At 41.1% G+C, this 15,350-nt stretch overlaps 1 protein-coding gene across 1 annotated transcript in view; it reads right to left on the reverse strand.

Annotated features, from left to right (window-relative positions):
* Positions 1-5,859, reverse strand: part of LOC109915526 (NAD(P) transhydrogenase, mitochondrial-like) — a 61,940-nt gene extending 56,081 nt beyond the window's left edge. Inside the window, exons 1-2 of the mRNA XM_048615923.1 lie at positions 5,685-5,859; positions 1,739-1,932 (exon numbers count right to left, since the gene is read on the reverse strand). Coding sequence (XP_048471880.1) covers positions 1,739-1,877 — 139 coding nt within the window. The 5' untranslated portion in view covers positions 1,878-1,932; positions 5,685-5,859. The remainder of the gene's footprint in view (positions 1-1,738; positions 1,933-5,684) is intronic.
* Positions 5,860-15,350: the final 9,491 nt, after the last annotated feature.

The following is a 15,350-nucleotide window of genomic DNA, read 5'->3' on the forward strand; positions in this document are numbered from 1 at the left end:
AGGAGGAGGAGTTACCTTCTTGAGCCAATACTGTCCATGTGTTGTAGGTAGACCTGCAATGCCATTAGGGAGGCAATTCCAGAATTTTGTCCAAGCGACACTGAAGGAACAACAACACATTTCCAAGTCAGGACAGTGAGTGGCTTGGAGGGGAACCTGTAGGTGGTGGCATTCACGTGTATCTGCTGCCTTTGTCCTTCTGGATCGAAGTTGTCACAGGTTTGAATGCATAAATAATAGGTAAAGGAATGAACTTATTTTCTCAAATCATATTTTACTTTCTGGTATTAATACTCGATTTGCTTTAAGATTAGTATTTGGGAGAGACAGTGCTTCTCAATTAGCTTTCGGTCACATTAAAGTTTAAAACTTATTGAATGCCTGGAGCTTCCCTGAAGAATTTGCTTGCAAAAATTAATTGTACAATAAGCACACCATTTTTTAAAATCTGATCTTTTTAAAAAAAAACTGATGTTCAAAGAGTGCAAATGTTTTATTTCATAGTTGCAAGTTAATAACTATGTTGGGATTTCTATCAAAAAATTAAAACACACACTGCAGTGAGACACTATTCTGTGAACTGAAACTTTGTATCCACTTAAGTATCATTCGGAATACAGACAGGGATAGTTGGATTATGAGTTTTCATGTCAGGGCATGGAATTCTTCAAGACACTGGCAATTCTTAACAGTTTTAAAAAAGAAACATTATTTCACTATTAGAAACAGAAGAAGAAAGGGCAATGGGAAGAAAGTAACTGGTCACATGCCCCAAATACAAACTCTGTGGGCAACTGTATCAATGAGTCTTAATTTTGCTTCCAGCAACATGCTGAATCAAACACAGTAAGACGAATGCTTGCATACTGTAAAGTTCCATGGTTCTATTTGCTTTTCAAACAGAATTAATAGGGAAATCAGCAAACTCCGTTTAATGGATTTGAGCCAATGTGCTGAAATTGCACTACCTGGAACAAAGACATACACAAGTTCGACATAATGTTCGTATAGAACTCTCAACTGTCCCTTTTTTGCTGCACATATGTTGGTTTCACATATCACTCCTTTATTGGCAGGGACGCAGTTTCAAGTTCTAGTAAACAGTTGCTGGGAACCATGCCCAACATGGGCCTAGAAAAGGTTATCCAGTTAGTCAGACCTGTTGTAAAGTGAATTACTTTCCTTGTATAAGCAAAACAAAAAAAATCATAACATGCACAAAAACATGACAATTGGATTTAAAGAATGCAACTGTTCTTTGACACAATGTAAGTTAGACAAGAACTTTAAAGGTGGTTAAACGACATTCACCTTCATTTGACATCTACAAGATTGATTCTATGTGACTACAGCATGGAAAGCAATGTGGAAACTTCATGTTGATAAATAAAAAATACAAAATAAATATATTCTAATAATGTCTTTACATTAAACTAAAAACACAAGCTGATTCTGCAGTTCAGTCACTGATGCAAAAGGCACACACAATCTCAGTGCTCCTCATGCATCAGCCCATCCAAACTAATTATTCTGTGCATGCAAAGCTCTGTGTTAGTCATGAGTTTGGACAAATAGAATGGTGTGGAATGTGTTATATACCATGAATAAGGAGAATTAACATAATGCCATTGGATGGTTAAAGATAGCAAAACAGTTCTTATAAGCACCATGCTCCTCTTGTTTAACTGAAATGAGCTACAGTAACAAGCTACGTGTAAAATGATTTTAAAAAAGTTACCTTTAATTGCTTGTTGGTTCCACAAAACCCGATAAGTTTTAAAATAACGTTTGCAGGGTGTTTGTTTAACCGTAAGAGCTGGTACACTTTGGAACAGTGGTAAAGTGCAGTACGTCACACCGCGGAATAAACTGGCCATGATGAACAGAGGGCTTAGGATTGTTGTTCTATTTTTATGTCAATATTGAGCCACTCTAGAGAAAAACAGAAAAAGAAAACTTAGGATGTGGATAACAGGAAAGTTAGCATTCCCATAAAGTGCACTACAGGCCATTAAATGGACATTGTATTCCTTACGATCAGACGTCATCACAAGGCTACCAAAGGTACAGTGTCTCAAAATCAGCAATCTCAGGACCAAGGCCTTGCCAAATTTCAGATCCTGTTAGCTTCCAAAGAAAACAAAATGGAACTTTAACTGAAATAATTAAGTTGGTAAGTTACATCTTGGGAAGAAAAGAACATGACAGTGAAGTTACAATGTTTGAAAAAAAAAAAAAAACAATAATATGCTAAGATTGAAGTCGTCAGAATGGTCAGGCAAAACAAGGCCAAGCTTGTTTGGGTCAGTTCATGGGTTCCTGGAGCACAGGACAAGTCCAGTACATGAGGCAAATAACTCGTCCAACATGCCAATGCTTTAATCCAGCACCAGATGAAGTGTAGCAGTGAATTATTTTATTTTATTCTTTTAATAATAAGTAAAATTGATGCATGACAGCTTATAGAAATGCCCTACATTTGGACAATTCCAATTTTCATACAGCTGGATTTGAAAGACAGTAGTTATAGGTGAAGCTGTTATATCATAGATTGTTGAAGCACTGACTGGTGTAAACAGGTATTTCATTTAACTAATTAAAAAGTTCAGGATTCCTTAACTGAAAGGGTATAGTGCTAAGTTCTAACAGCACAGAGTGCATTCCATCAATGTCTGAAGATTAAAGGTTGTAATTCTGCTGTAATTAAAAATTGGTAAAATTTGCCAAACCCATCTCATGGCTACAAAGGTGGAGGACCTATTCTCCATACCTTGCATCCTTCAAACAAAACTTCTCATTGGGAATGCGGGATCAATGAATTCCCCATTTCTTATGCCCATAAATCACTAATTGATTGAAATGCTCACTAAAGTGATCCAGATAAATTAGTAAATTTGTACATGGAAAAGAAAAGAATTTATCACATCAGATGTGGGGATAATTGTGCATTGAGCAAGCAATAAAATACCTTCTGACACTAAAGCACATGGAAGGGAGAACTCAAAAGTAGGGAAAGTGAATGATTGGTTAACAAAAAATATATGTGACATGTTGACCTGATTCTGGTGGAGCGTGTTAATTAACATTGTATTATAGGGAAACAATTACATTTCCAAGACCAATTTGGTTTTGCTTATCTATTAATCTCACTACCATTCAACACCCTTTATAATCACTATAAAACCAAAAATACGTTCACATCTGTTACAACAAAGCTGGTTTAACCAACTTTCTCTACTTGTCCTTGGATCCTTGCTGATGCTTCAATTCTCTTGCTTTGAAGTTTATTTCATTATATTCCATTTTCTTGTTGTTCAATATCTTCCTTCATACTTACTGCTTTAAGTTCCTACCTAACTCTTCTTTGCTCGACTATCTCACCCTAAACAATGCACTACAATTAACTCCATCCCCTGTCGGATCTATAAAATAATGAATATTTATTTAAAATGCACTACGGTTTGGATATAATCAAGGTCTGCAAATCTTTGAGTTAATTATGTAAGCAACAACAATTGACATTGCACTGCATTATTTATTCTGGGTCTTACAGCTCTACAGACAACTTCAGTCATAGATAGCAAAAATGAAACAACTGTGGCCTTCATCAGTATATCAACAGCATTTCTATTTCTAAACTCCTGCTGTTTGAAAATATTATTAACGTGGAAGCTTTGTAAATTGAAATGATCCAGCAAATTGAACTATAAATAATTACACTTTTGATGCATTGACATGCATTATTCCCTAATTCCAATGAAAATTCTGAGGAACACAGCAAAATAATAACACACAAAACCTGCTTATGAAATTGAGGTGTGATGGTGGGAGAGAACAACTGATTACATTTGTTACACATGTTGAGAACATTGTTCTCACTTCTAGCATCCTGGTATGGTTTCAAAATAAAAGTTTGAAAAATGAACTCATTGACAACTATAAAAGATTCCATGGAACTTTTGCCAGTCTGTTCTTGGAGTAGTTCTTAGAAACCCATGAATGTGACTGATTTCAAAGTTCTAGAGAATGTCTTCAAGATTAGAAATCATTGCTAAGTATTTTGCAGCGAGGGTAGGAGAAGGGGTTAGACGAAACACCAGTTTACTAGTGTGCAATGGTGACATATTTCACTAGAAATATGTACTGTAGTTATTCAGGTTTAAGGGCGATGCATACATATTCTACAACTTCAGAACCTCAAAAACCTGCAGGAGTGACTGACTGCTTTCCCAGAATGAATTAGAAACATCCAGGCATAGAATTGCAAAGCAGTGAATGAATCCCATGTGTATATTTCTTCAAACAAGTTTGATTGTTACTGCACGTTATGCTAACTGTAAGAATTACAATGCCACAGAAAGAATCACTCACAAATTCTTACAGTCATATAGTATTGGTTTCAAGCAAGAAGTGTTTTGGTTACAAATACAGAAATGTCTCAGCATACACTAGTTTGCGAGCAACAGGAAGATGGACATTTGAAACTTTAGAGATGAAACTAAGAGTTTAAATTGCTGATAGGAGTCATTATATTTGCACAATTTGAACTGCTAGTTTACTACAATTTATTCTGACTGTCTTGAAGGCTTTACCGCAATACAGGTACACTTGGATCTATTAGTCTGAAGTCAGTGGGGGGGTCACCTGGCTCAGGTATGTTCTATCCACAGTCCGCGTGATTACTTTATTGTGAACTTTACACCATACATCTCCACCACTGGATCACATTCTTTTAAAAATAAATGATCCTTTTTTGATCTCTCACAAAAATAAGAATAAAAAAACACCGGAAAATAATGCTATTCAGACTTCAGTTCCAATCCTTCTTTTCATGAGATGTCAATCTAGTTCCCGCTAATGGGGCAAGATTTCAAATTGAAAACCTTTTTTTCTGGGATTCAGATAGTATCCCTTCCCAGGCAAGAAATGTCTTGCATAAATAAATTCCAGACTAGATTTTCAACCTGTGCTGGATATACGGATGAAAATCTAACCAGATGACGTTCAAGTGCATGAATAAAGCAGCTTCTTCCAGCTATATAGCTTTAGAAATGATGATTATATAATTCAGGCGTTGCTAGGGAGTTTGAGTTACTCTCAACTGAGTCGACTAAAAGTGGGTCACAATGCACAGTTCTGGTCTAACAAGCGACTAATGGCAATGGACGACAATGACACCAAAGGACAAGGAAGGGCAAAGAGAGACTTTATTTTTAAAAAAAAAGATAGTAACGGTTCATTCTTATTCCACGTGTCCAAATTTTTAAAAAAACCGACACAGGACTGCAAATCCTTACTGACCAGGCGCTGTCGAGCTATGCAATGAGCGAGAGAAATTTATAAAAATATAGAATGACAGAGGGGGCCTCGCACTGAAACAAAACAAAGAAAGCCCAGACCACTGCAACTGCGAGCATCCCAATCCGATAGCCTTACGAAAAGAGGTTGTCAAAGTGCTTGCGGCCCACAGTTCACCAGAACACATGAAGTGATTTTTTGACGGAAAACCACTCGATAACCTTCAGGTACCCCCCAGCTGTTGGACTGATCCCGCCATTGGTAGCAGCTGAGGCCGTTCTCTCTCTCTCTCTCACTCACTCACTCACTCTCACACACACAAAGCATCATAAATCCACCCGAGTCTGCATTTTTTAAAATAATAAATAAATTCCCCCCCCCCTTACCTGAAGCTGAGTCAAGCCGGGCAACGGATCTGCAATTCCCCGAGCCCGGCAGCCGGGACAGAAAGGGAGGGATCACTCTCTCCCTGTGACCTTCATTCACGTCAGACGCTGTTCACCGCTCTTTTTTTCCTTTAAATAAACCCTCATGTGATACTGCTGCAGGAAGAAGGTTTGACTGGGTGGCGGAAACCGGTACTGAGGTCAAAGGGGGAAGAGATTTCAGAAGCAGGAGTCCACTAGCAGCCCCCTCACTCTGATTAATCCCCTCAAGGACATTCAGTCTCCCATAAACACTGCACTGTGGGCTGGGTCCCATGCTGATTTCCAGCTTCCCCCATTCTCTCTGGCTGCCTTTCACTTCACTGTTCCTGCTTCTCAATGTCAAAAATGGCATGATGGGAGAACCCAATGAAAGACTCTTCTTCAGGGAAAAGTCGAAACAGCAAGGCATTGCTCAGGAGGTCAGGCAGTACAGTGCAGAAAGAAACAAAAACAAAGTTTCTGGAAAAGCCCAGCAGGTCTGGCAGCATCTGTGAAGGAAAAAAACAGAGTTAATGTTTCGGGTCCAGTGATCCTTTCTCAGAACTGAACAGAAAGAAACAATGTTGATTTGTTCTGACCCCCAGGTTTAGAGGCTTTTGGGGGTTGGGGTTCCAGGCTGTTTTGTGCGCAGTGATACTGGCAGGGCCATCTTACTGAATGAGGAGGTTGCCCACTACAGAACCATGGAATTGTAAAAGTGCAGAAGTTTAACAACTCCATGAAGGCCAGTATCCCATCACCAATTCACTCTTTATTTACAAACGCAGAGTACATGAAACTGGTCCAGCTAGCACTAAGCCGTCGCCAAGAGACTCCTGGTGTCAGAACCATGGGAATGGCCCTGCATGGATAAAAGGCATGGTCAACATGACGTCAGGCCCCTTGATGTACAAAGTTCAGGTAGGAGAGGCAGTCCTGGACAAGCATGTGGACCACATGAAAGCTGCAACCTTGCAAACGGGATAGGAGCAAAACATACCCAACCCCCCAGAACATTCAGCAAGAAACCTATGGTTTCTTTCCCTCCACCAAATGTAAGGATAGCTCCAAACCATCCATCATCCATTGGCCCGGCAGAAAGAGCAGTCCAAATTTGAAGGCAAGCTTAAAGAAACAGCTTATAATTTCACTCGATTCCAGACGTGAGGTGAGAGTGACAGCCCTTGATATCAAGGCTGCATTTGACCGAGGGTGGCTTCAAGGATCCCTAGCAAAACTGGAATCAATGGGTATCAGGAGGCAAACTCTCCGGTGGTTGGAGTCATACCTGACACATAGGAAGATGGTCGTGGTTGTTGGAGGTCAATCATCTCAGCTCCAGGACATCCCTTCAGGAGTTCCTCAGGGTAGTGTCGTAGGCCCAACCATCTTCAGCTGCTTCATCAATGACCTTCCCTCCATCATAAGGTCAGAAGTGGGAATTTTCACTGATAATTGCACAATATTCAGCACCATTCGAGACTCGTTAGATACTGAAGGAGCCCATGTTCAAATGCTACAAGATCTAGACAATATCAGACTTGGGCTGACAAGTGGCAAATAACATTCGTGCCACACAAATGCCAGGCTATGACCATCACAAATAAGAGACAATCTAACCACCGCCCCTTGGAATTGAATGGTGTTACCATCACTGAATCTGCCACTATCAACATCCTGAAGGTTATCATTGACCAGAAACTCAATTTGACTTACCACATAAACACAGTGACTATGAGAGCGGGTCAGAAGCTAGGAATACTGCAGCAAGTAACTCACCTCCTGACTCCTCAAAGCCTGTCCACCATCTACAAGGCACAAGTCAGGAGTGTGATGCAATACTCCCCACTTGCCTGGATGAGTGCTGTCCCAACAACACTCAAAAAGCTTGACACCACCTAGGACAAACGAGCCTGCTTGATTGGCACTATATCCACAAGCATCCACTCCTTCTGCTACGACACTCAGTAGCAGCAGTGTGTACTATTTACAAGATGCACTGCAGAAATTCACCAAAGTTCCTCAGACAGCACTTTCTGAACTCATGACCACTTCCGTCTAGAAGGAGAAGGGCAGCAGATATATGGCAACACCACCACCTTCAAGTTCCCCTCCAAGACACTCATCATCCTGACTTAGAAATATATCACAGTTCGTTCTCTGTCGCTGGGTCAAAATCCTGGAATTCCATCCCTAATGGCATTGTGGGTCAACCCACAGCAGGTGGACTGCAGCAGTTCAAGAAGGCAGCTCACCATCACCTTCTCAAGCAATTTAACTGTCTAAACCTGCTGTAGGTGGACTTTCCAGGGTGTGCACTCTCCTGGATACCAGCCTATGAGTTTTCTTACTCAATTTAGGCCTAGTGGGACTCTTGCTGTCTCGAGTCTGCATACCAGCAGCAACTACAATGGCCTGCCGGCCCACATCTTCGAGAAAATTTTAACCGTTTGGCTGAGGCTTGGCTTTGTTTTGGAGTTTTCCTGTGGGCTGCCCTAGGGTCCCTATGTTCAGGATATGTCCTGAGTGAGGCTATGCAATTGCCTTCACTCAAGAGGTGTCCCCCAAACTCAGTCAGCCTGGTGAAGGTATCCAGTTACGTCAGAATACCCTGCAACTCATATGCCGCACTTGCTGCATTTTCCAATGATAAAGCCAGTTCTAGTGCCTGTTTGAAGTCCAGATGGGCTTCAGGAAAATGGTCTCTCAGCATCTCATTGAGGGTTAAACCAAAGTCACATTCCTCTGTCAGTCATCTTAATCTAGTCAAAAATCCCGATACGGATTCTCCTGGTTCTTGAACTGTTGAGTAAAACTGATAACATCTCAGAATTAGAGGTGGCTTGGGGTCATAATATTCATTAGCTAAATCTGTCAACTCTTGGAAAGTTTTAGTATCCCGTGCTTCCAGGAAAGTTAGGTTCCTAGTGGTGAACGGTAGGACCTTAAGGAGTGTAGTGGAACACAGGGATCTTGGAGTTCAGGTGCGTGGTTGTCTGAAAGTAGTCACAGGTAGACAGGGCAGTGAAGAAAGCTTCTTCATCACTGGCCTTCATCAGTCAGGGCACTGAGTATAGAAGTTGGGAAGTTTTGCTGCAGTTGTACATGACGTTGGTGAAGCCTCACTTGGAATATTGAGTTCAGTTTTTGTCACCTTGCTATAAGAAGGATGTTATTAAACTGGAAAGAGTGCAGAAGAAATTTACAAGGATGCTGCCAGGACTCAAAGGACTGAGTTATAGGAAGAAGTTGGACAAGCTGGGACTTTTTTCTTTAGAGCGTAGGAGACTGAGGGGGTGATCTTATTGACGTGCATAAGGTCATGAGAGGCATGGATAGGGTGAATGCACTCAGTCTTTTTCCCAGGGTTGGGGAATTGAGGACTAAAGGGCAACAGTTTAAGGTAAGAGGGGAAAGAATTCATGGGATCCTGAGGGGCAACATTTTTACACAGAGGGTGGTACACATATGGAATGAGCTGCCAGCGGAAGTGGTTGAGGCTGGTACATTAACAACATTTAAAAGGCATTTGGGAAATACATGAATAGGAAAGGTTTAGAAGGATATGGGCCAAGTGAAAAAGAAAATGGGGTTAGCACGGTCGGCATGGATCAGTTTGGGCCTAAGGGCCTAACTCCGTGCTGTAGGTCTCAAGGCTCCTTGACTCTAACTGAAAAAGCTGCGGGTCCATATGCTTTCAGGAAGAATTACTTGTTGCTTTTCATCTGCCCCAATGTCATTGACCTGGAAAAAAAATAATGCAATATTTCCACGTAGTGGGCTCAGTATGTGACGGCAATATCGAAGAAGTCACGCTTCCCAAATAACAGCATATTACCAGAAATGCTTACCCCAATTCAAAGATGACTATTGTGAGCGAGTGTCTTCAATGGTGTGTTTTTCTCTCATTGCCACTGAAATAATGCACAGAGGCTGGTATCCCATCACCAAATCACCCTTTATTTACATGTGCATAGTACATGACACTAACCCAGCCAGCACAGATCCAGCTCCTAGAGTGAGCAGAACCCCTGAGACTCCTGCTTATATCTGTCAGACAGGACTCCCTGACTGGACCAGGTTAACAGCCCCAATCAAGGAACTCATATTCCGGGAGGTCCACCTGGCAGACCCTTGTTCCAATCACAACAAAAGGTGGCCATTCAGCCCATAATGTCTGTGTGGACCCTCCCAAAGCATCTAATGTCATGTCAGAAGGGAAAAGCATTAAAACTGGCCAATGATGCATACTGATCCAACTCATTTTCTATTCCTTAAACTTGAGCCACAATATGACCATCACATTCATTTCCAAGTACGTTTTTTTTAAAAACTTATTCTTTTCCTCTGGTATGCATTCCAACTCCACCACCCACACCCCCTCCCCCCCAACCTGCCGTAATTCTGTACCACATTCTTCCTTTTCAGCTAATAATCCAATTCTCTCCTGACGGCCTCTGCTGAACCTACCTCCACCACACTCTCAGGCAGCACATCCCACATCTTAACTTGCTAGTGTAAAAGCTTCTCCCATCACAGTAAGAATGCCTGGCAGCTCCCACCGCTCAGAGTCTGTTCCAGGGGCTACTGGCTTTGGAGCCCCATCCAGAAAAATCTGCATTGCTGGGGGACTAAGCAGTATTTTACATCATTAGAACAACAAAGTCATCACCAACAGTTGTCCTCCAAAAACAAAAGGAGTTATCATCCAAAATTGTTGAACTCACTTTCAAGGCTGCAAGTGTTCATGTGAAAAATGAAGTGCTGTATCGTATCTTGAGCATCTATTACTTCATTGGAACAGTGCAGGGTCCTGAGTGTGTGTAGCACTGGGGCAAAAATAAAATAAAAGAAAGAATGCCAGCTTTTCAAGGTTAAGGATGTGGACTAAATGGAGGCATTTTGCAAAGTGGTTATCCAATCAGTCTCCCAGTCTAGAAGAAACTGAATCATGAGCCAGGAATGCAGTATATCAAATTGAGAGAAGTGCATGTAAATCATTGTTTCACTGGGAAAGAATGTATAGGTGAAGGTGCTGTGGGAAGGGGAAAAGGCAGTGGGGTTGATTGAGGAATGGACCAGAGTGTTGCAGGGTAAATGTGGATTGAGAATTTTGAGAAGAGATTGGAGGTGTAGGGGTGTTCAGAGGTCATGGAAATGACAGAGAATGGTCTGTTTTATGTGGAAGCTGGAGGAATAAAGCTGGGGACAAGGAAAACTAATATACTTCTGGGAGAGAGGGGAGCTGGTGAGAACAGAAGTGTGAGAAATAGATGGGACATGGCCAAAAGATCTGTTGAACATGGTGAAGGGGAATCTCCAATTGAGGGAAATGGAAGACTTATTGGAAGCACTTCTATGGAAGGTAGCATCATCAGAACAGATTTGATAGAGCCAGAGACACTGGGAGAATGAATCAGGGAAATGAAAATGAAGCAGAGCAGGAGGAAGTGTGGTTAAGGATACTGTGGGAGTCAGTGGACTTATACCCAATACTGGTAGAGAATTTGGCAATTTAGTGAGAAGATCGTTCATTATTTTGTCTTGTCTTGTTTTATTCATGTCCATCTTTCCCCCACACACTCACATGTGTAAATTAGATTGAAATTTTTGCCATTTAATGAAGGTGATGTTTGACAATGGACATTCATTTCAGTTTCTTGTTAAATGTCTTTTGTTGCTCAGCTGGCCAAATGTTCAACAGTTTAACCTGTTTCCAGCTTCTGGCCCAAAAATGCACATTTTCAAATGTACACTTATTGCATGAAGGTCCTGCTTTATTACAAATTAACCACTTCATTGCTTGTCAAGTTCTGTCATGTTAAAATGCATGCTGATTAACTTATAATCGATGAGCCAAAGTGGCCCACTTCTTTCCAGGCTGTGGAGCGATCAATTACATTGAACATAGAGCATAGAAGTAGGTAATTCAACCCAAATAGTCCATGTCAATGTTGATGCTCCATGTGAACAATTTCCCACTACTTTGTCTGCCTGTAAGAGTGTAACACATTGACTTCTTTCTTAAGCTCATGTAAGTTCCCTATAAATGGTTTTATAATGCAATTTTAAGGTTTTTTTTAAACTTACTTCATACTTTCAATATAAATTGTGATTGTGTAGATTTTCATTTAGATGAGATTTTAGCATATTAAGCAGAGACAATAAACAGAGCAGGTTCTGCTTTTGGCACATTCCATTACCAAACAATTCCAGGTCAACTTCAAACAATGAAATTTCATTGAAACTTACAAAAATTCTTACAGAGTGTGACTGGGTGGATGCAGACAGCTTGTTTTCCATGGCTGGTGAGCTTACACCGGGGAACATAAATACAAGATGAGAGATTGGCCATTTAAGATGGAGGAGGAATTTGTTCACTGGAAGCATGGTGAACTTTTGAAATTTTCTACCCCAGTGAAAAGCTCAATCATTGATCATATTTAAGACAAATACCAATATGTTTCTGAAGACAAATGACATCAAGGGATAGGGAATCAGCACGAAAATACATCATTGAGGTAGAAGATCAGCCATGATCTTATTGAAGGGTGGGACAGTCTTGATGGGCTGAATAGCCTACTCCGGTTCCTATGTTTCCAGGTACTGTTCCCCTTCGTAATTCTCCACAAGGTAATTGAAACTCAGCCTGATAGAGGCAATTCTAATTGCATCATAAAAGTCATTTTGTGGCCGTTCTGATTTAGATTGCTTAAAACACAAATCAATTTCTCAGTTAACTACCAGCTCGTAATTTGCTTTGAGATGTTTGTAGGTGGGTGAACTGATTCACCTTTACACAGCTGCTTTGATTTAGTTATCAGTTATAGAATCATAATTTGAGGGGCTCTTATGGTGCAGTGATACTGTCCCCATCCCTGGACTGAGAGGCTTGGGTTCAAGGCCCACCTGCTCCAAAGATATGTCTGAACAGGTTGTTTAGGAAAAATAGGTTAATTTAAAAAAAGAATTAGAATCATAGTTTGCTACAGTGCAGTTACAGTCTACCTGGTGCTTACCTCACAAACAATCTCAGCCTCAGCAATTTTTATCATTTCCCTTCTTTTAAAAATAATCATGGACTGTGCCTGAGTGATGATTACAGCGGTGATGATTCTACAATGCATCTAGTCTGTTGGGTAAATAACATGTCATCAGCCTTCCTTTTTTTTATGACTATCATAGATGTGTGCACCTTTTGCTACCAGCTCATTGAGAAAAGATCTATCACATCTGCCTCCCAGCATTTCAGGTGCAAAATGTTGGCAATAAATGGAGAAAAATGTTCTGTTATGTCTCTTTCTGGAAAGGAACTGTTGATGCATAAGCGCAGGAGTTAGCAGAGGGAACAATGCTCTAGGTACACGTCAGTGTCTTTAGGGCAGAAAGCTGAAACAGTGAAATATTACAATTACAACTTGTTTTTAAAAATGGTGCTGCTTTGTATTGTATAAAATTTTGAACTTTTTAATTTGCGACAAATTTTGTGTGAGTGTAGATATCAAGGGAAATTCTGAGCTGGTGCCAGTCAGATTTCTTCAGAAACTCATCAGCGGTATTCTTCCATTATAGGCAGCTTGCAACGTTCTTTTCTCCCCAGTCCCTGCTTTGGGTTGCACTTGAATTGTATAATGAATTATATAAGATATATCAATGAATTATATGAGTGCATTCCCTATACATATTAATGTATAGAACCTAGAACAATACAATACAGGACAGGCTCTTTGGCCCTCCACATCTGAGGGAACCATGATGCCATTCTAAACTAATCTCATCTGCCTGCAAATGATCCATATGCCTCTATTCCCTGCCTGTTCACGTGTCTGTCTAAATGCCTCTTAAGTGTTGCTATCAAGTCTGCTTCCACACCTCTCTCCTGGTAGTTTGTTCCAGGCACCTACCACTCTGTGTAAAAAAAAACTTGCCTTACACATTTCCTTTAAACTTTCCCTCTCTCACCTTAAACCTATGCCCCTTGTATTTGACATTTTCATCCTGGGAAAAGATACTGACTATCCACTTTATCTTTGCCTCTCATAGTTTTACACACATGTATCTGGTCATCTCTCAGCCTCTGATGCTCTAGCAAAAACAATCTAAGTTTGTCTAACATCTCTTTATTGCTGGTACAATTTAATCTAGACAACATCCTGGTAAACCTCTTTTGCTCTCTCTCTAAAGCCTCCACATCCTTCTATAATGTGGTGAATGAGAACTGCACACAGCACTCCAAATGTAGCTAACTAAAGTTTTACACCGCTGCAACATGTCATGGCAACTTTTATACTCAAAGCCCTGATCGATGAAGACGAGCATGCTATACACCTCCTTGACTACCCCATTCACTTGTGTTGTCGCTTTCAGGGAGCTATGGATTTGCATCCCAAGATCCTGCTGTATATCAAAAACAGAAATTACTGGAAAAACTCAGTAGGTCTGCCAGCACCTGTGTAGAGATATCAGAGAAATCAGGGTCGAGTGACACATCTTCAGGGCTGATGGTAGCTGGGAAAACATTGGTATTTATGCAGAAGATGGGGTGGGGGGTGGAGGGGTTTAGAGTAAATGATAGATGGAGATCGAGGCCAGAGAGAGAGAAAGACAGTTGGACAGACCCAGGATTGGGTAACGGTCAGCCTGGAGGAATCAATAGCTGCTTATTCCCAATTCTCAATTAGCAGCTATTGATTCCGTGGGCAGATAAAGAGCAAAACCCCAGTGAATTTTGTCCATGAGAAATGAATAAAACCAAGCGCCACAACAGCAATTTTAAACCAACGTGCTTAGAACAGCTGGGTTCATGACTAACCCTCTTTTTAACATTCTGTAACGTTGACCACAATACTGAGTCCTGAAGGTTGCAGAGTTCCCAGTGAAAAATGAGCTGCTGTTCTTTCAGCTTGTGCTGAGCTTCGCCGGAGGATTGCAGCAAGCCTGAGACAGAGATGTTGGCCAGGGAATATGGTGTTGTGTTAAAGTGGTAGGCAACCTGAAGATCAGGGTCATTTTAGCAGACAGAACATAGGTGTTCTGTAAAGCAGTCACCCAATCCATACTTCATTTCCCCAATGTAGAGGAGACCACATCGTGAGCAATGAATAAGTAGAGATACCCACAACCCACTGGAGTCTTCCTTCCCTCTGATTCCATCCCCTCTCCCAACACACCTTCCGTTATCTATCCACTACCCCTTCCGACTTTCTGCTGTCTGATGCTGAATGGTTTGTACTTAGCAAACATCTCAGTTTTATCCCTCTGCATCCCCACTTTAACGAATTTCGGGTATGAAATTATGTTAAACTCTTCTTCCATCACCTTCGCCTTCTTGCCCATTTCTTTGGACAAAAGTCCTCTCTCTGTCTCATAGACTCTTTCACCCACCTCCAATACCCTCCCTTCACCTGGACCTCTCCCTCTGACTGTTTACTTGCACTCAGCTTGTTCATCAAGAACTGTTGATGTGACACTGGTTGCCTCAGTTTCTCTGAACCCCCACTCCTTACCCATGCCAACCTATCTTCCTCTGAACTGACTGTACTCTGTGCTGTCAGGTGCAAAGTACATTTGGGTGCTATGATAAGATGATGAAATTTGCTCGGGTAAATAGTCATTTCCCATGCCTGTATTCTCCACTGTAGCTTT

This window comes from Rhincodon typus, chromosome 33 (genome assembly GCF_021869965.1).
Source record: "Rhincodon typus isolate 14 chromosome 33, sRhiTyp1.1, whole genome shotgun sequence".
In the NCBI taxonomy this organism is placed as follows: Eukaryota; Metazoa; Chordata; class Chondrichthyes; order Orectolobiformes; family Rhincodontidae; genus Rhincodon; species Rhincodon typus.